At 43.0% G+C, this 20718-nt stretch overlaps 1 protein-coding gene across 17 annotated transcripts in view; it reads right to left on the bottom strand.

The window, feature by feature from the left end:
- The window catches only part of Itpr (Inositol 1,4,5,-trisphosphate receptor), a 441449-nt gene that overhangs the window by 73245 nt on the left and 347486 nt on the right, over positions 1 to 20718 (bottom strand). For 14 of the 17 annotated variants that reach the window (XR_012966877.1, XM_076192806.1, XM_076192819.1 and 11 more), the window contains 5 exons: positions 13689 to 13724; positions 12976 to 13078; positions 10771 to 11009; positions 10048 to 10183; positions 8978 to 9085 (listed from right to left, as the gene is read on the bottom strand). Coding sequence is in view for 16 of the 17 variants with exons in the window: in XM_076192806.1 (XP_076048921.1) it covers positions 8978 to 9085; positions 10048 to 10183; positions 10771 to 11009; positions 12976 to 13078; positions 13689 to 13724 (622 nt within the window). In the remaining variant the exon portion in view is untranslated. The remainder of the gene's footprint in view (positions 1 to 8977; positions 9086 to 10047; positions 10184 to 10770; positions 11010 to 12975; positions 13079 to 13688; positions 13725 to 20718) is intronic. The other 3 variants (XM_076192817.1, XM_076192816.1, XM_076192810.1) reach the window with 2 other exon arrangements.

The following is a 20718-nucleotide window of genomic DNA, read 5'->3' on the forward strand; positions in this document are numbered from 1 at the left end:
CAGCGTCGCGAATCCACTTGCTCCTCATGACGCCTACGTGTGCGGCACCGTATGGAAGGGGTTAAAGGTAAGGAGTACATCAGGTTTGTATCAGGGAAAAATTAATTTTCCTGCGAAAATTACATTTGTTCCGAAGAATACAAACTCTTCGGTACTCCTTACAATAGGAGACTCGGACTTAGGAGGGAAGGAAGTTGTTATCTAGCCTGGAAAACCGCAGTAAGGAAAATCTAGTGTGCTAAGACTATGTTGACCAGACCCCTATACATTCCCCTCACTTTGAAGTGCACCCCTTTCTGTTCCCTGGAGTGGAGACAGACAGGTTATAATCACTTTTGTACCACTGAAGGGCTTGAATTGATTCCCTTGGAATGCTTGAGAGCCCGCAGTTGAGGTAAGGGAATGTAGGAGTATGAGAACGACTTTGGAAAGTTATCCCTGCGGTTGCCGAGCCAGAACCTGGATGAGTTGTCAGGGTCGGCTGTGTGCTCTTGAGGAGGGGTATATCATTTCAGGACTTCTTGGGCGGCCACTATGGGGCCCAAAGATAAGTTCCCTAAAGATTCCCACATAACTTCTTTGAGCTAAAAGGAAGTGAACGTATTCTGGCTCTTCCATATACCTGCTTGAAGAACCTGGTTGACTGACAGATTCTTTCTGAAGACTAGGGAGGTCCCTACTGCCCTAAGGTCATGGGCAATCTGTGTGGTTCATGTCGTAGGCTCTGCGGATGACTTCCTTTGTCCAGTAAGAAATGGAATTCTTAGTGATGGGCTTCGGTCTACCTTTAGTAGAAATGAACAACCTCTTTAATTCTGGTCGAAGATGTTCGGTTCTCTTGAGGTAGGTCCGGATGGCTCGTACCGGGCATAGTACTGTTTCAGTCTGTTCTCCCCCTGCAAATTCGTCTAAGGACGGAACACTAAAGGACCAGAATCTAGGGTCGGATTTGGCAGGATCTTGGTTTTTGGCAATGAATTGAGGCATGAAAGTGAAGGAGACCTCTTTCCATCCTTTGGAATGGGCGACTCTATAAGAGATGGCGTGTAATTCCCCTACTCTCTTGGAAGATGCCAGGGCTAGCAGAAAAATCTGTCCTCAAGGTGAGGTCCTTCAGATGTGCCTCTCGGAGGGGTTCGTAAGGGGGACCCCGCAGAGAGTTCTGGACTAATGCCACATCCCGCGGAGGAGAACTGATTTCCCTTGGGGGGGGGGGGCATGATCTTTGAAGTGCCTGAAGAGCATGGAAATTTCCGGTGAAAGGGCTAGGACCATGCCCTTCAGAGAAAACACCTAATTTAGAGCTGACCTATAGCCTTGTACTGCTGAGAGGGAGATCTTCTTGGACTTCCTGAGGAAGTGGAAGGAGGCGATCTCAGGAATGGTGGCTCGATCTGGGACTATCTTCCTGGAGTGGCACCATTTTGCAAAGGCATTTCATTTCCCTTGATAAAGGTTAGCTGAGGAAGAGCAAATAGGAGCGGACACGTCCTCCGCCACTTCTCTGGGAAAACCCTTCTTTAGGAGGATCTGGACCATAGTCTGAACGCGTGAAGATTGAGTGCTGAAGGGTTCTTGTGCTAAGCCCCGTTGATGGGTGGATGCAGAAGATCTGGTCTTCCCTGAAGGGCCAGAGGCTCTTCTACTGCTAGCTCGAGGGCGTCTGGAAACCATGGGGCTTCGGGCCACCAGGGAGCGATCAAAGTCATCTGAAGGTAGGATGCGTGTCTTGCTCTCAGGAGTACCATCTGGAGCAAGGGAAATGGTGGGAAAGCGTAGGAGTCTGGGTTGTCCCAACTTTGCAGAAGAGCATCTTCTCCTGCTGCCAGAGGGTCCAGGAGAGGGCTGAAATATATTGGGAGTTGGTGATTCCATCTAATTGCAAAAAGGTCCACTAGAGGGGAGCCCCATTTGCTGAGGATGAAGTTCGCTACCTCTCGATAGAGGGACCATTCTGTGCTGATTATCCGATTCTTCCTGCCGAGGTGGTCCGCCCAGACATTCCTCTTCCCCGGGATGTAGCGGGCTTTGAGTGACACTTGGAGATTCTTGGCTAGGTTGAGGATGTCCATCGTCAGAAGGCATAGTTCCTGGGAGACTGTTCCCCTTGCTCATTCAGGTAGGCTACTATTGAGGAATTGTCTGACATTATGCCCACTACTTTTCCCAAGACTTGATCCTTGAAGTGACGGAGAGCCAGGAGTACTGCTTTCAACTCAAGCCCATTGATATGGGCTGTCCGCTCGACTGTGGACCAGGAACCGCTGATGTGATCGTTGTTGAGGTGGGCTCCCCAGCCCTCCTTGGAGGCATCTGAGAACAGGAGGACTTCGGGGGGAGATGGGCCGAGGGGCATCCCCATGAGCAGGTTGCACGGGCCTTCCACCAGAGAAGAGAATCCTTGACTTCTTCATTGAGGGAGATGTGTTGTAGGGGTTCTCCCTCTTGCGGGGCCCACTGAGACTTGAGGAGCCACTGTAGCGGTCGCATTCTTTGTCTACTCCTGGGGATTAATCTCTGAAATCTGACTTTTCCGGGTTGACTACTGTGCCCAATTTCAGGACAAAGGTTAGGACCATTCTCAGGTGTTCTTGGCATAGCTGGGCAGAATGTGCAAGGATCAGCCAGTCATCCAAGTAACGGAGTAGGTGAATTCCCCTGGAGTGGGACCACGCTGAAACGAGGTTGAACACACTGGAGAAGACTTGGGGTGCTGTGGAAAGTCCGAAGCAGAGGCAAGGGAACTGGAAGGTGTTGCCCCTGTGGACGATTCTGAGGAATTTCCTGGAGGAGGGATGCACTGGTATGTGGAAATAGGCATCTTGGAGGTCCAGTGACACCATGAAGTCCCCTTCCCTGATAGATGCCCTTAAGGACTCTGGGGTGTCCATTCGGAACTTCGTCAGGGAAAGGAACTTGTTGAGTGGAGACAAATCGATGACTGGTCTCCACACATCTGTTGTCTTTTCTACTAGGAATAGCCTTGAGTAGAACCCTGGGTCCGGAGTCGAGACTTCCTCTAAAGCTCCTTTCTGGAGCAGAACGGAGATTTCCTCCGCTAGGGCCCGCCCGCGAGCCGAGTCCGGGTGGTAGCTGCTGACTTGGATGGGATAGGGGGAGAGGTTTGGGACAGTGTGAAAGGGAAGACAATATCATGTCTTGATGACTTGGAGGGTCCAGTCTTCTGCCCCGGCCTCTTCCCATGCTCTCCAGTAGAGGGAGAGGCAACCCCCTATCTTGTACGGAGGGGCTGGCGAATTCCTAGGATTCCTGTGAGGGAGTCCGGAGCCTCTATAATGTTTGTGTCTAGGATCTCTAGTCGTAAAGGGACGGGGCTTTTCTGTCTGCCTTTTCGACTTGGAGTGGAGGGGTGGCCTTTCTTCATTCTTTGAGTGAGGAAACAGCTGCCTTTGCGTCTGAGGGGTCCTCGGGGCTGATGGGGGGGTTGGCCTTGGCCTCGAGGTAGGGACGGCTACTCTCTCGATGGCTCTGTTATGGCTCAGTTGGTTTTTGCTAGTGCTTGCTGAATCCACCTTGTCCGGGGGAATCAGCATGCGGGTTAGAAGGGGGGCCCTCTTCAATGGAGCATAAATTTCTCTGAGGAGGGGATCACTGGGGTCTCCTAGGAAGGTGTCTCTCCTGCGGGACCCAATGTTGGCCCAAGACATTAAGAGGCAGGCCGCTTGATGCTTCAGAGCTCTGCTCGAGCTTTCCCATAGAGATTGGAGGTTGCATTCCTCTTGGGGTTGCAGCTCGGGTAAAAACTCCCTTACTGAAGCCAAGACGCGTTCCAGCCAGAAGTGCACAGTGAGAGAGAGAGCCAGGCCCTGAACGAGGTCCCTGGATTCTCTGCCGGAAAGGATGACGTTTCTTCTGAGCAGTGAATCCACGTCCGCTTTGACAAGCTCTGGTAACCGAGCCGGGATCAAGGCTTCTTAAGGTTTGTCCCTGATGGGAAGTAGAAGCATTTTTGCTGTTCCACTGGAACAGAGCGCCAGCGCGGTTTTTCGGTTGCCCGGGTGGTGAGTGCGTCAGAGGCCTGGTTCATGGCTCGTACCGTCTGTGTACTCCATGGGAGTTGGATTGGAGGTGGTTTCGTTGTTTGAGAATTGCCCGTCCTGAAGATTTCAGACTCGAACGTGACTTCCTCTTCTTGTGGAAGGCTCAGTTGATTAGCTCTCCTAACTTTAGAGAGGATCTCTGAGCAGGAGGGTGTAACAACCATTGGGGATTCCGACTGGGAATCCTGCGAATTTTGGCAACTTGCCCTCTCATCCTCGGTGCTGTGGACGTCGTCGCCGTCGTAGCTGGCGTCTGTCCGGTCAACGAGAAACACCGCGTCTGCAACCTCGTCCCCGATCTCTGTCCTCGTGATCAAAGGGCATGGAAAGGTCACTGTTGATCACCCGGCTCTTCCTAGGGTGGGTATTATGCGTACTGCAGGATTCCTGAGTAGAAGAGACTAAGGGGCTCTTTGTCTTCGAACCCGGGTTCTTTGTCCATGCCGGCGTCGAGTTTCCGGGATGGGTCGGGGGCAAGCCGCAAGCGACCTCATCCGGGAAAAATCTCGTACAGGAGCGGTAGCTAGAGGTGGCCTGAGGCGCATGTCCGTCTACGCTAACCGTCCTGGTTGAAGGAATAGAGGACAACTTGGCTTGAGAATGACTCGAAGTGGACGTTGTACCACTTTCCTGTCTACTACGCGTTGGAAGAGGGACAGTCGAGTTTCCGGGATGGGTCGAGGTCAAGCTGCAAGCGACCTCATCCGGAAAAAATATCGTACAGGAGCGGTAGCTAGAGGTGGCCTGAGGCGCAAGTCCGTCTACGCTAACCGTCCTGGTCAAAGGAATAGAGGACACTTGGCCTGAGAATGACTCGAGGTGGACGTTGTACCACTTTCCTGTCTACTACGCTTTGGAGGAGGGAGAGAATTGCTCGTCTCCTCTGAAGCCGTAGTCTGCCTTCTCTTGTTTTTGGGGGGTGAAGAGGGAAGCCATTGTCTATGCTTGTGCACCTGTTTCCCTGTATGTGCATTCCTGTGAACATGAAAGTACACGGACCACTGACTACCATCCCACTGAATGCACGTCTCACACGGGGATGAAGGTGAACACTTGAGAGCTATACACTTGATACACAAAATGTGAGGATCCACTTGGGCTGGCAGTAAGGGGGTTAGACAAAGGTATCTCCCTTCGGCGTAGGCACACAACCCATCTTGAACAACAACAATACTGGAACCAGATTCCATACTTACAGTGAAGGGTAGGATACCCGGTGGCGGTTAAGGGAATAATACAGGAAAGGGAGATGGCACTCAATAAATTCCAGGACACAGGATGGCGTAGGGAAACCCCGATGAAATTGAAAGAAGACGAACTCCTTAGCGTCCTGGGAGTGAGCTGGCGACAATCGAAGCGGGTTGCTTGATTTTCGGCACATACGTAAATATTAAACCGTTGATTAATTAACGGTTCGCTGCCGTGCTAATAATGGATTTTGACTGAGAATCGGCCCATTAAGGGGGAAACTGATAAAAACTAAACATGTATAGTTGAGAGATGTTAACTCGTTCACTACCGCGAAGAGAATGGTTATACTGTGCGAGACTTGGGGTGGAGGGCAAGGCCCCCCCCCCTTGCCCCAATAGGGCCCCTTACTGAGGATAAGCGTTGCCCAGACCCACAGAGTGAGGATTTTAATTTAGCGGTAGAAATATTTGCGCTACGTGAAAGTATCCTATTGTAAGGAGTACCGAAGAGTTTGTATTCTTTGGAACAAACATCCCTACCTTTTCCTAAAGCTTTCTCATATATCTATCTTACCACAAAAATCTGATCCACGCAACCCCTACCTTTCCTAAACCCACACTGTTCCTCACCTATTACTCCCTCTGTTCCTCTCCTAATCCTCTCAATTAAAACCCTCCCATAAGCCTTACCAAATACACTCAGTAAACTGATCCCTCTGAAACTACTACACTTACATTTGTCCCCTATTCCTTTGTAAAGTGGAACTTTATAGGCAGTTCTCCAGCACTCTATCCTCCCTTAGACACATATCATTAGCCAGTCCACTATTTCTGTATCTCCATTCTTCAGACACTCTGCATGACACCCATCTAACCCAGGTACCTTACCTGCTCTTATCATTTTAATAATTACTTGCACATCATTTTTTTCTTATTTCACCTCCATTTTCCTCATCCATCGCCATCATTTTCTTAGCGCCACCCAATGCTACCACCACTCCCTATCCTCCATCACATTTAGCAGCTCCTAAAAATACTCTGCCCATCTTCCCCTTACCACCACTTCGTATGTTATCCTCTCTCCATCTGCACCTTTTATCTTTCCTTCTCTACTTGATTTGCCTCCCCTTCCTCTCTTAACTTCCTTCCAAAATATATTTTTATTACTTTCAATATTTTCTGTCATACTTCTCCCCATTTTACATCTGCTCTCCTTTTTGCCTACTTTATCTTATGTTTTGCTTTTCTCCTTTTTTCTTTGTACCTCTCGTACATTTCTGTCGTCCTACTTTATAACCACTCTGTTGGGGTTACTGGGTTGGATAGAGTGAGAAGTATGGAGGTGAGGAGGAGACCAGGAGTAGAAAAGAAGATGACAGATAGGGCTGATGAAAGAGGGGATGGTTTGGACACTTTGAAAGAATGAGTAAAGAAAGATTAGTGAAAGAGGTGTGGAAGGCAGAGGTAGAGGGAGTGATTTTGAGGGGACAACAGAGGACGAGATGGATGGATGGGATAATAGGGAATTGAGAAAGAGGGGAATGTCTTTTGAGTAAAGGAGAAGGCAGGAGATAGGGATAAGTGGAGAGTGACTATGTATAGATGATACTGTTATGCAAGGGTGCAAGGGAGGGAGGGGTGGGGAATGGGGGATAGGGGGTACTTATGTGTGAATGGTATTTTGATGTAGCCTGAAGGGATTTCTCCCAGTCTTCTCTTTTTCTGCATGAGGGGATGGAGAGGAGGGTCACTAATTAAGTGATGCTGCCTTGCTGTGGATGTACTGTGTCTTGTTACATTGCTTCTAACCCAGGGCAGTGGGTGAAATACAGGGATGACCTATCATCCATGAGCAACTAAGATGGGAGGGAAGAAGGGGTGCTGGAGGGGAGTGGAATGGGTGGGAGTAGGTTTATGCCTTTGATTTGGCAACCTCCCTTATAAGGGTATATAGATAGATATTTGAATGCATGCAGCAGTGATGTAGCATTCATTTACATTATTGCATCCAAACCACTTATGTTAATAACATTAAGTCACACAATTTTGTTGAGGGTATTGACCACAAAGTTTACTTTCCCATGACTCAGTGTTTCATGATTTGGAATAAAAGCTTGAACAATAAAAGGCCACCAAACTGGCTCAGAAAGCAGAAGCTGTTGTATCTAAAAGGGGAAACAAGACTTTGCTGAATGAGATTAATCTTTTTAATACTGTGCAGGCAAGTGATGCTTGAAGGTGAGGAGCATGTACCATAAGGGGCATAGCTGTAAGTAATGTCATCATCTTTGCCCTACACACTAACTATTGGGGCTGGGAACAGTCACTGCTAGAAATTAGAAGAGCAAGACTTATGCTTTCAACCAAGATGAAAGTCCCGCATGCTTGTGATTATACTACCAGCTCACAAGTGATGCTGGGATCAAATGAAATGAAGAACAAAGTAATGAACTGATGGATACTTTGGGGGGAGGGGGGATAGTGAGAGAATCTCTTGTCAGGGATGTAGACAAGACTAGATGTGCCATAATTGCTTTGAAGATCATATTACTTCCTGGAAGGTATGCCAGGTACATGAGATGCAAAATGCTGAATCAAGTACCTTAAGTTAGGTCAGTAAAAGAAGAATGACTCGCATTCAATGAAAATAAAGTTTAAGTTGCAAAACATAGCAAATAAATCAATCATTAAGACTTGGAAGTACATACATACCAAGGGCTTTTTCCCCCTTACAAGGGAGGTAGCCAAAGTCAAAAGACATAATTCCACTCCCACCCATTTCATCCCCACCCACTCCACTCCCATTCATCAACCCTCCCTCCCTCCCTCTTTTCTTGGCTCCTCCTGGATGATGGGTCATCCCTGCATTTTGCCCAATGACCTGGGCAATGAAACACTGCAAGGAAATTAAAAGTATTCAATGTTGGTTGTGGAGGAGGAGGAGAAGAGAAGAAGAGAAAAGGAGAAGAGTACAGAAGAGTGGAGAGGAGAAGAGGTGTCACTGGTTGTAGGCTCCCTTATGTGAAGATGTGGTGGGAAGATAGTACATACATATACCAAGGCTTTTTCCCCCTTACAAGGGAGGTAGCCAAAAAGGGGAAGGCATAAAATCATTTCCACCCATTCCATCCCTGAATACACTCCACACCCCTCCACCCTCCCTCTTATCTGTGCACCTCCTGGATGACAGGTCATCCCTGCACCTTGTCCACTGCCCTGGGTCAGAAACAGTGTCGCAAGACACAGCACATCCACAGCAAGGCCACTTCATTAAATCGGCGACCCCCCATCTCCGTCCCCCCATTGCATACAAGGAGAGGACGGAGAAGGGAAGGGAAGATAGTAAAAGATTATAAAAACTTTGGGTCCAGTCTGTGGTCAAGTGTTTGTTTCACAAAACTGCACCTCCAGACAGAGGTAACAGTGTTAATGGGATTTGAAGACAAGTGGGATGAAGATTATTCTCTCCAAAATCCATCACACAGGACTACAACAAGCAGGTACTCATTGTTGGTCCCTCTTGTGATTATCAGAACCAATATCATTCATTCATGAGTAAAGATTGAGGTCCTCAGTCCCTTGTCATAATTTATATTCACTCTGAAAATACTTTTTCTGTTATAATATTCACTTCCATGTATCCATGATTCTGCTAAGTAAACTGTGTGAAAAATGAACCTGTGAACATTTATTCAATATCTGTTGAAAGATGTAATGGTAGCTTACCTGCATTACCAGCTCGGATGCTATTGTATGCCTGCTGTGTCACACTTGCTGCTGCATTCAATTCTTCCCGTATTTCTTCTGTCATCACTAGACCATTGGGCTTCATGGCTGAATAGTTGGATTCACAGGACCCAGCAGAGAGGCAGGGTGGTTGAAGGGTTGCAGCAGTTGTGGGTAAGGTGTGTGCAATGGAAAATGAAGAAGGGCAAGTGGTGGTACTGGTGCCATCAGACATAATGGAGATGGACGGTGCAAAAGAGGTGTCAGAAGGGGAGGTTAATACACTACTACGACTACTGTGGATACAATCCGTTTGAGAAAAGTTGCTACTATCACTGGGACAACTCTTCCTAATGGACACATTACCTTCTACTAGATCTGGGTTAGAGTTTGACATATCATCATCAGATAACTCATCATAAGCATAACCCATTTGCATCCCTACTCTACGTCTACCCAGGAAAATAGTGCTAGTTTTCAATTTGTTAAATAAATCTGGCATACTGTATCTACGCTTTGTTCTTTGATAGCTACTTAACACTGCCTGATCTAATTCATCATCAAAAGAGTTAGATTGCGAGGTACTCCAATCCAGATGTTTATCATCTTTCTCATCTTGTGAGTTAGACTTTCCCAGATCGGAAAAAGATATGTATTTGCTCTTCCTCTTGCCTTGCATCCTTTCACTGTAACTGCCTCCCTTGCTTTTCCTATATAGCTTTCTGGCTAGGGCCCCAAGAGCTGTCCCATTTGAGGGGTCAGGGATAAAACACATTAAAGTAAGAAACAATTTATAGAGTTTCAATCAAGATTTATAATAATACTGCTAATCATCCCAGAATGTCTACAATGACATAGAATATGAGCAATATAAAAAGTGTAATAACTACTCTAATGTTAAAGAGATCAAACATGAAAATAAAACATGTAAAGAATATATTGTTGTTAATATATATAAGCATGCCTGATCTTTACAACAAAAAGACATGTTAACATCCATTAAATTAAAGTTTAAATGTTCAGAGCTCTCAGAGGTAGCTAGGTAGCTGTCAGCACCAGCAAAATGTTACCTTTCTTTCGATTTGACTTTTCACTGTCCTTGGTCTGGTCCTTCTCATCCCCAGCTTTGGTACTAATATCTGATGTATTCACAGTCACTGTTGCCTTGATCTCTTGTTGTGCCTCATGAATTTTGTCATAAAACACCTGTGCAGAGAAAGAGGATCAAATATACTTTAACTGTTGTAAATATAAAGCAAACATTATTCATGCTTATTTTCTTTTTCTTTTCAACAAGCTAGAACTATGGTAGATTACAGAGTGCCAAAAGGATCTGGGTATAAGGTAAGAATGAACGAGGAAAGAGTGGCAAAAAACTAAAAAAAAAAAAAAAAAAAAATCGGATAGAGAAATTTAAAGGAAAACCAAAAATAAGATAGATGGATGGGGTAAAGGAGGCATTTGATGCAAGAAAAACCTCTGTTGGGCAAGATAGAGACAATGTATAAGATAGGAGTGAATGCAGAGTGGTTGTCAATAGATGAGGAAATCACTCAGCCCAAGGTAGCAATTCCTAAAGAAGGAACAACCCCCTGCCAAATATTTACTTGGTTTAAAGAAAGCCCTAATTCACTGGTGGTTAAGATCTTTGTGAACTGGTGATGACAATGATGACATTGGTGATTTTGAGAGTGAAAAAGGGAGGGAAGGGAATTCAAAAGTTCAGAACACATCACAAACAAAAATACTATGGGTAGGTGAGGTAGTTATACAGCTGTGTTTAGAGTACTCACCTTGAAGAAATGTTGAGTTTTATCACTTTCTTTTAATTTGTTAAACAGCGTTCTTTGGATTTTAGGATTACCACCCTCTAAGAGTGCTATTCCCAATTCTACAGCCTCTACAAAAATGTGCTGGCAACGTTTCTCTTGACTCTTCATGACTAACTCTACTACCAGGTCTGCTGCACCTTCATCAGCTAGATGGCACTGTACATCAGACAGCTTCTTCTGAGACCGCTTCAGGTATACATCTGCAAGGGTGTGCTTCCATTATTTCCAGTAAATGAATACATTACTGATGATTAGTTCTTTTATTACTTTACATACATACATATACCAAAGGATTTTTCCCCCTTACAAGGGAGGTAGCCAAAAAATGGAGGTATAAAAACCACTCCCACCCATTCCATCCTCACAGACACCTAATAAACAACATAACAGATATCTACTATAGAAAATAACCAAATATTCAAACTGCCTCAGTACTTTCTAATTTACCCTATCTGACAGCTCCCTTCCCACCCGTTCTCTGCCTCACCCTCATCATCTTTAGAACTTCAAATATATAAAACATTAATGTAAAGAAAACAAGAGCTGAACAACCTGTTGTAAAATATACACGAAAAATAATCAAACAATCTGTTGCCCCATGTATCTTCTGATGAAGAACCACCATTTCCAGGAAACTGCCAACAGCTACTTGATCTGCCCACAAGTCACTCAATAAAAAATTTGTCCTGTTGTCTGGGTAGAATGATAGAAGTGGTGTACAACAAGGTGTGCTGTGTTTTCTGTGTGGTGATTACATCTGTTCTTAGTATGGTTAATTTCTTATTGATCTTCACTGTCAGGTCTTCCATTTGTGGACCTGAAGGTCACATGTATCAAAGGCAAGGTTCTAATATTTTAGGACCTTTGATCAGTGGGGGAAATGACTAAAGTGAATTTTAAGTGTTTTGATACATGGTAGTTCATGGGTAAACTATAAAGACGGTAAGAAGGTGAGAAGAGTATTTCAGAGAATTGTTGAATGTGGAGGAGGTCAGGGAGGGATTGATTGTGACAGGTGGAGTTACTTGGACAATCTGTTAAGGGAGAAGAAAATGTCAAGGCTACAGAAAAAGATAAGATATAAAGTGCAATGCATGTGAGAAAAACTGGTAAGGTACCTGGGTTGGATGAGTGCCATGTGGAGTGTCTGACAAAGGAAGGAACTGTTTCTTTTTAGCAGACTGACTTTTGAGGTTGTTTCATGTGTCTCTAAGGGGGGGGGGGATGAACCAGAGGATTGGAGTGTTTGCATAGTTCCCCCATTACAAAGGAAAAGGAGCCAAACATAATTGTAGTATAATTGGAAAAATACAAGGTTGTTAATTGAGAGGATTATGAAGGGAACTGAAGTGGTAATTGGGGAGGAACAGTGTATTAATATTGTGAGTCCATTTTTGTGATAAGTGATGTCTTCAATAACTGCAGCACATTCGGTGAATATTACTAGTATGAATTGTGGTGTTGTTTTAGTTTTCTCTGTTGGTGCTGTGTGCCAATATGCTAGTTTGTGATACCACTGATATTTATTTGTAGTATATGTAGATCCCCATCCTCTCTCCTGGATTTTTTTGGATGTGTTTGGTTGGTGTGTGGTGGTTGCAGTTCCCACTATGTGCTGGTTTGTGTTGGCCAGTGTGATGCTTGTGTGGTGTATCCATGTGTAGTATGTGTTGTACTTCATGGATGTGTGTAATTGTGCATGTGGGCCTGGGTTGGTTTTGGTGCTTTCAACTAGGAGGTATGGGAGGGAGGTGCTAGATGGAATGATATGATAGAAGGTAATAGAGAGAACATAGTGAGCTTTATGGTCCAATCTGGAGACCAGGTACTGGCCCCACCAGGTTCCACCTCTTTGCAGTGGTGGGGGTTGTATGATGTCTTTGTGATTGGGAAGCACCTGGATTTTCTCCATCAGATTCTCTGTCTTCTCTTGACCAGTGGAGCTACCATTTACAGCTGTCCATATAGTGAAATGCCACTCTTAATTTTCTGGATGGATGTGTTGTGAGGAACTATAACCATAATTGCTTATGGTTGAGTGATGTGTTGCTGGGATCAGTACCATAAAGAATAAATAATTCAGCCAGATTAACAAGAAAAATAATATAAATAAATAAAATAATAAAACTTAATAATAGATTGCATTCATAACTAAAATGTACAAACCTCCAGGATGTGAAAACATCTTGTTTCTCTCAGTGAAATCTATTCTGCCTTGCCGGGAACTCTCAAAGTATCGTTTGAGAAGTGTTTCTCGTAGTACATCACCCTGGAAGAGAACATTCACTTGTCTTTACATGCAATGTTAAGCAAATAATGGGTGCTATATGAGGCACAAAGTGAAATGTGCTTCTATATCATGAAAGACTGGGTAATCTAATAGCTTCAAGAGATTCCACATTTGCGGATACATGAAGCAAAAACCAGAGGCAAAGTATCAAGTAGTACAGATCATGCTACATAGGAAGTCATAGTACACCAATAAATCATAACATACTTTGCAAAATAAGAATAAGAGTAATAATAATAACAATAATCAATAATAATAATAATATAGAAAAAATTATAAACTGGGATTACTCCATTTCTTTTGTTGACATCTAGGATAAATGTTTCACAATGGTGTACACTTTGGCAAAACAAATTGAGGACAAATCATAATCTGAAACCATATGATGTACAACATAATAAAAAGTGACATTCTCTTTGGTGTGGAGCTGAATGTGTGATGGGGCCTGATAACAATGGTGTGAATTTTTACTTTTACAGGAGGAAAACCAGTGGAGCACACATGTTTGGGGATAGAGTAGGATCATCCTGACACGGAGAAGAACGGTGAAAACATTGACAACTGAACAAGTGGTCAAGGCACCTCTTACCCTTTTTAGATCATCACGGTCATAACCAGCTTCCCCCTACAAAATTGATACTTAATAAGATTACAGGACAAAAACAATCTGATACAGTGCCAATGCACGGTTTGCTATTTAATATAACTATTTATTCCCATCACTAAAGGGTTAGATGACTGTTAAAATCTTATAGTTTATATAGTGGTAAACATTAATCATAAGAGATTTATTTAACACATCTAGAAGATAAACAATTGGATAAATTATGTAAATATTAAGGTAAAAGTTCAATTATTTTTATGTCATTAAATTGTGCATTGTATTATTTTCAAGCCACCAAGACCAAACCAATCCTGGACAGATCTATGCAGTAAAGTGCATCACTGCAAAGACCTAGGTGACTGTCTTCCTAAAAATAACATACACATTAGTTAAGAAATAAATGGCTTTTTCATATTTTTGGGAGGAAACAATTTTAAATATCATCTCTCACTTTATCATCAATCACAACTACCCATAGTTTCACATAAAAGAAAGGAAAATAAGAGAAAAGAAAAAAAGAGAAACAAAAGAAAAAAGTATTCTAGAACTGTTTTCCAACATTCAACACTTTAGGTATGAAACTTGTTTTAATGTTGACAGACTAGAGAAAAGTGAATTAGTTGGCCAGTACTCTCACCTTAAACATTCAATGACATACATACTGCAGTCATCATTCCCATTCTATTTGTTAAGTTAGTTTAAAGGATAAAGAGTTACATTTAACTTTCCAAGGTACTGCATGATACTTCTGCCTTCAAACTGTTCTACTGGAGTTTTATTCTATACACAATCAAATCCCCTACTATTCACCAAAAATTGACTAATGACTGTGTTTGAGAATAATGATGTACATAAATATACCTGGCCCAGTGATTGGTGGGAATGTAGTCAAAAGAGAATTAATGGATTATTGTACTGTATTATTATACTGTGACTGTCTTTCTGTTATGCTGTCCCCCCACTCTTGTTACTGTCCTGTACCATTTCTCTGAATATTCATTTTCTCATTTCGCTGAACCCTGTGGTGGAGGTAAAGAATACTGCCACCAAGTCTTTCCACTAGAGTTGTATGAGGCGACAAAAACGGGATGGGGATAGGACAAGGCATCCTTCTCCCTATAGCTCCAAAAGGGACATTCTTGAAAAAAGGGCATAAGAGGGTATGGGAGCTTTCCAACCAGTAACCTAAGGTTTAGTTCTTTTAATGTGTGTAAATGTGGCACAGATGAGAGTAAAAGAGAAGAGATAGGCAGTATGTTTGTGAGAAGAAAGATGAATGTGTTGGCATTGAGTGAAACTAAGTTGAGAGGGAGGGGTGATTTTGAGTTTGGGAGGGTCTCAGGAGTGAAGAGAGGACGAGGGAGAGACGGGGTGGCTATGCTAGTAAGTATTTACCTAGTTGTATTATACTGGAAGGGAGCTATGCTCGTGGTGACCCATCTTTGTATCTTTCAGCATCAATTTTTTTCTTTATCTAAGTTATTCCATATACCCAGCACTCTGTGTGGGAAGCTATTCTTTTTCCAATTTCTTCTGTAGTTGTCCTTTTTGAGTTTCTTTTCATGACCTCTTGTTGTCATTTTTTTGTAAATCTTTTCTGTCAAGGATTTCCATTCCTTTCATGATTCTAAATATAGTCAGCAGATCACCTCTCTCTCTTCTTTGCTCTTGTGTTGGTAGTTCTAGTTTCAATAATATTTGTTCATATGTTAATTTGGAAAGAGCTGGTGCCAACTTTGTTGTTGCTCTTAGTATTCTTTCTAGTTTCCTTATATTCTTTTTAGTACTGGGTGTCCATAGTGAAGAGATAGGTAAGTGTGTGGAGTGAAAGGAGGTTTGTTCAAGGTTACTGTGGATGAAGGTGAAACTGGGAAGGGAGATGTGGGTTTTTGTAAGTGCCTATGGCCTGGTGGTGCGAAGAGTGTAGTAGGAGAGGGAGCCTTTTTGAATAGATTTAAATTAGGGCATAGAGGGATCTCAATGTTGTGGTATTGGGAGACCTCAATGCTAGGGTAGGAGATGAACCAATAGACGAAGTGTTTGGTAAGTGTGGAATTCCAGGAAAAAATTGTAGTGGAGAGATGATGGTGGAGAACTGATGATAGCAAATACAGTGTTTAGGAAGAAAGTCAAGTATAAGTATACAGGGGAAAGGGTGGTGGATGGAAGGGTGGTAAATAGGGCATTAATGGACTATATAGTGGAGCCTTTTTGAATAGATTTAAATTAGGGCATAGAGGGATCTCAATGTTGTGGTATTGGGAGACCTCAATGCTAGGGTAGGAGATGAACCAATAGACGAAGTGTTTGGTAAGTGTGGAATTCCAGGAAAAAATTGTAGGGGAGAGATGATGGTGGAGAACTGATGATAGCAAATACAGTGTTTAGGAAGAAAGTCAAGTATAAGTATACAGGGGAAAGGGTGGTGGATGGAAGGGTGGTAAATAGGGCGTTAATGGACTATATAGTGGTAACCAGGAGTATAGTAGGAAGAGTTAAGGATGTACATGTTCTAAGGGAAGAGTGGAGGAATATCAGATAATTTTTTTGTTGGAAGGTAAGTTGAGAGTGGAGGACAGATGGAGAGAGAAGAAAAGGACAGAAGGTAAGGAGGTGCTTAAAGTGAACTGCTTAAATAAGAAAGGAAAGGAGTATAAGAAGAACCCAAGAGAAGAGATGAAAGGGAGTGAAGGATAGAGTAGAACTAGGAGTGGAGGAAGAATGGGGATGGTTCAAGGAGGGAGTCCCAAGATGTGCAAAGATGGTGTGTAGAACAATGAGGATGGGAGGAAATAGAAGGAAGGGTAGTGAGTGATGGGATGAGGAAGCAAATAATGCTGTAGAAGAGAAGTGAGCTTTCACAGACTGGTTACAAATTAGGATGAAAAAATCATATGAGAGGTACAAAGAAAAGAGAAGTAAAGCATGAAATAAAGGAGGCAGAGGAGCTGATGTGAAATGGGGTAAAAGTATGACAGCACTGTATAGGGCAGAAACATGGAACATAAGGAAGAGGTGGAGGAGTTTGAATGTATTTACCTAGTTGTAATATACGGGAGGGGAGCTATGCTCGTGGTGACCCGTCTTTGTATCTCTCCGCATCAAGTTTTATCTTAAAATCTTGTATAGTGTTAGCACATACTGTTTTGTTGTCTAATTTGTTCCATGTATTTATCGCTCTGTGTGGGAAACTGTTCCTTTTCAAGTTTTTTCTATAACTATTCTTTTTCAATTTTTTTATTCCATGTCCTCTTGTTTTACCGTTGTCCCACATTAATAGGTCGTTCCTGTCTAAAACTTCCATTCCTTTCATTATTCTGTAGTTAGCAAATCTCCTCTTTCTCTTCTTTGTTCCAGAGTTGGTAGGTTCAATTTGGATAGTCTTTGCTCATATGTTAGTTCGGCAAGTGTCGGTGCTAGTTTTGTTGTCGCTCTGTAATCTTTCTAGTTTCTTAATATTCTTTTTGGTACTGGGTGTCCAAAGTGATGCTGCGTACTCGAGTTTTGGTCTTATTAGTGTGTTTGAGATGAGGTGCCTGAGAAGTATGAAAGGGGTTACTAGGCTAGATGGAGTGAGAAATGAGGTGAGGAGGAGAACAGGGGTGAAAAGGGAGTTGGGAGATAGAGTGGATGAAAGAGTATTGGGATGGTTTGGACACATGGAAAGAATGAGTGAAGAGAGACTAGTAAAAGAGGTATGGAAGGCAGAGGTGGAAGGAGTGAACATAAGGGGGTCAACCTGGGATGAGATGGATGGATGGGGGCATTGGGAAAGAGGGGAATGCCTGTTGAGGAAGGACAGGAGAGGACAGAAGACATGGGTGAATGGAGAATGGTTGTGTATGGATGATACTGTGATGCATGATGGGGAGCAGGTGGGGGATGGAGGGTGAGGGAGTATGTACAAGAAATAGATTGACACAGCCTGAAGGGATTTCTCCCAGTTTTCTCCTTTTCTGCACGAGGGGATGGAGAGGGGGGGGTTCACCAATTTAATGAAGTGGCCTTGCTGTGGATATGCTGTGTCTTGTGGCCCTGCTTCTGACCCAGGGGAGTGGACAAGATGCAGGGATGACCTGTCATTGAGGAGATACCAAGATGGGAGGGAGGAAAGAGGGGAGTGGAGTATGTAGGGGATGGAATGGGTGGGTGTGTTTCTATGCCTTTGTTTTTTGGCCCACTCTCTCCCCCTAGTTCATGTACATCCAAAACTCTTCCTACTCTTCTCCTGGTTACCATTATATAGTCCATTAAAAGCCTTATCTACCACCATTTCTTCCACCACCCTCTCCCATGTGTACTTACGCTTGACTTTCTTCCTAAACACTGTATTTGCTATGACCAACTCTCTAGACATATCTCCACCATCATTTCTCTACTAAGATTTTTTCCTGAGGCTCTACTTCCATCTATTTGTTCATCCCCTACCTTAGAACCGAGATCTCCCAATACAGTGAGTCCTCCTTTATACGGTAATTCTATATCTGGTAAATTCCTAGTTATGGTATATGGTAATTACTACCCTCGATTCTATTTACGGTAAGAAAAATTCACAGATACGGTATCCGCTAGATATTTTGAAGAGGAAAGAGCAGGGAGAAGGTACATCTGCCATATCCTATTATTACATATTATAACAAGTTCGGTATATGGTAATTTCAATTTGCGTTAAGGTTTTCAGGAACACATATGTACCATATAACAAGGACTTACTGTACCACTACATTGACATTTCTCCCACCCCTTCTCTCCCACATCCTCTCTTCAGTCCTGACACCCTCCGAACTGCACTCCCAAACTCAAACTTGCCCCTCCCTTTCAACTTATTTTCACTCAGTGTCAATACATCTATCTTTCCTCTCACAACCATACTGCTTGTCTCTTCCCTTTTACTATATATATATATACATTATACATACACCACCTGACTTATGAACATTTGAGTTACAGACATTCAGAGTTACAAAAAAAAAAAAAATTGTTTGGGCATGAAAGCTGAAAATTTGAGTAGAGTGCCTCCAACAATTTTGTGGTTATGCCAGGGATAGAGAAGATGCTGGTAGATAATGTTGATGAAAGATTATTGGGATGGTTTAGATTCATGGAAAGAATAAGTGAAAAAATATTAGTAAAGAGGTATGGAAGGCAAAGTTGGATGGAATTAACTTGAGGGGACATCCAAGGATGAGATGGATGCATGGGGTGAAAGGGCTTTCAGCAAGGAGGAATGTTGAGGAAAGAAGGTGGAAGGCAGGAGATAAAGGTGTGGAAAATGGCTGTATATGGACAATCTTTTGATGTAAAAAGCCTCAAGGTAGTTTTTTTCCTGTCTTTTCTCATTTCTGTGTCTGTCAAGTAAGGGAGAGGGCAGGGGATGGGGGGGAGTGGGGATTGAGGAGTGGTTGTGTGTGAATGATATTTTGATGCAGTCCAAAAGGACTGTTGTCTCTAATTTCTGCATGAGGGGACAGAGAAAGGATAGCCATGTAAGTGAAGCAGTCTTGCTCTGGATGTGCTGTGTCCTGCTGCATTGCTTCGGAAATGGGCATGAGGCAAGAGATAGGGATGACCCTTCATCCTTGTGGAGCCAAGATGAGCGGAAAACAGGTGTGGTGGATGAGAGTGGAATGGGTTGGAGTGTGTGTGTGCCTTTGACTTGGCTACCTCCCTTATAAGGGGGAAGAAGCCCTAAGTATATAGACAGACACATAGGTAGCACCTCCTGAAGCATACCCATTCTTCCCCCATTTCTGTTTCTCTTTTATCTTTCACTACCTCCTATACTTTTCTCAGATTCATCTGGTTTTCCTTTTTTCCCTTTCATTTGCTTATGTTCAATACTTCTCTGACAGAGGAAAAGAAAGTGATAGAGGGTCTCTTTGTAAAGGATGAAACAATATCAAAATGACATAGCAAAAAAGTTACAGTGGAATGTTTGAGGGCTTCTAAATAGTTTTCCACATAGATGCATTTATTTGCATATATTAAACTATCCAAGAGACAGTATAAATGAATCCAAAGCAAAGGTCTGAAGAAACAGACAAATCATCACGAGGATCAGCTCTAATCCTGTATATTAAATTTTGGTAGATACACATATACACATACCAATATACAAATCAAAACCAGAACCAATGACACATACCCATTTTCTCAACCGTATATGATCCAGCCTGACATGCTTACTCCCTAATAAATGCTCATACCACATAGGAAAAACATCCATACACTTAAGGACATAATAAACATGTACATGGCAAAATATCTCACACTGCACAATAACAACAGACTTGCAACACAAAATTATTGGCAGTCCCAAGGTACATAAGCAAATTAAATAAATTTATGTGGATTTATTTAAAAAGATAAAGAATCTTTTTTTTAAACCATTCACACTATATTTCCATCATTCTTGCCAAATCACCCTTAGTTTCTCTGATACCATCTCTAACTGAAAATAACCAAAGTTTTACTGTCACGTTGATGGCTACAAAAACAATTCTAATTACTAAAGAGGTATAAAAAAAAAAATTTAATTTTCGCAGGAAAATTAATTTTTCCCAGGAAAATTAATTTTTCCCTGATACAAACCTGAGGTACTCCTTACAATAGGATACTTTCGCGTAGCGCGAATATTTCTACTGCAAAATTAAAATCCTCACTCTGTGGGTCTGGGCAACGCTTATCCTCAGTAAGGGGCCCTCCACCACAAGTCTCGCACACTATAACCATTCTCTGAGCCAGGTATGAATTAAGCACAAGGTTTGTCAGGCAAGGAGAAGGAACTGTTTAGAGGGGTGGTTGAGGAGGGCCATTAAAGGTAAGGAGTACCTCAGGTTTGTATCAGGGAAAAATTAATTTTCCTGCAAAAATTACATTTGTTCCGAAGAATACAAACTCTTCGGTACTCCTTACAATAGGAGACTCGGATTTAGGAGGGAAGGAAGTTGTTATCTAGCCTGGGAAACTGCTGTAAGGAAAATCTAGTGTGCTAAGACTATGTTGACCAGACCCC

The sequence above is a fragment of the Oratosquilla oratoria genome, chromosome 11, assembly GCF_046742065.1.
Source record: "Oratosquilla oratoria isolate Oo_2021 chromosome 11, ASM4674206v1, whole genome shotgun sequence".
Classification (NCBI taxonomy): Eukaryota; Metazoa; Arthropoda; class Malacostraca; order Stomatopoda; family Squillidae; genus Oratosquilla; species Oratosquilla oratoria.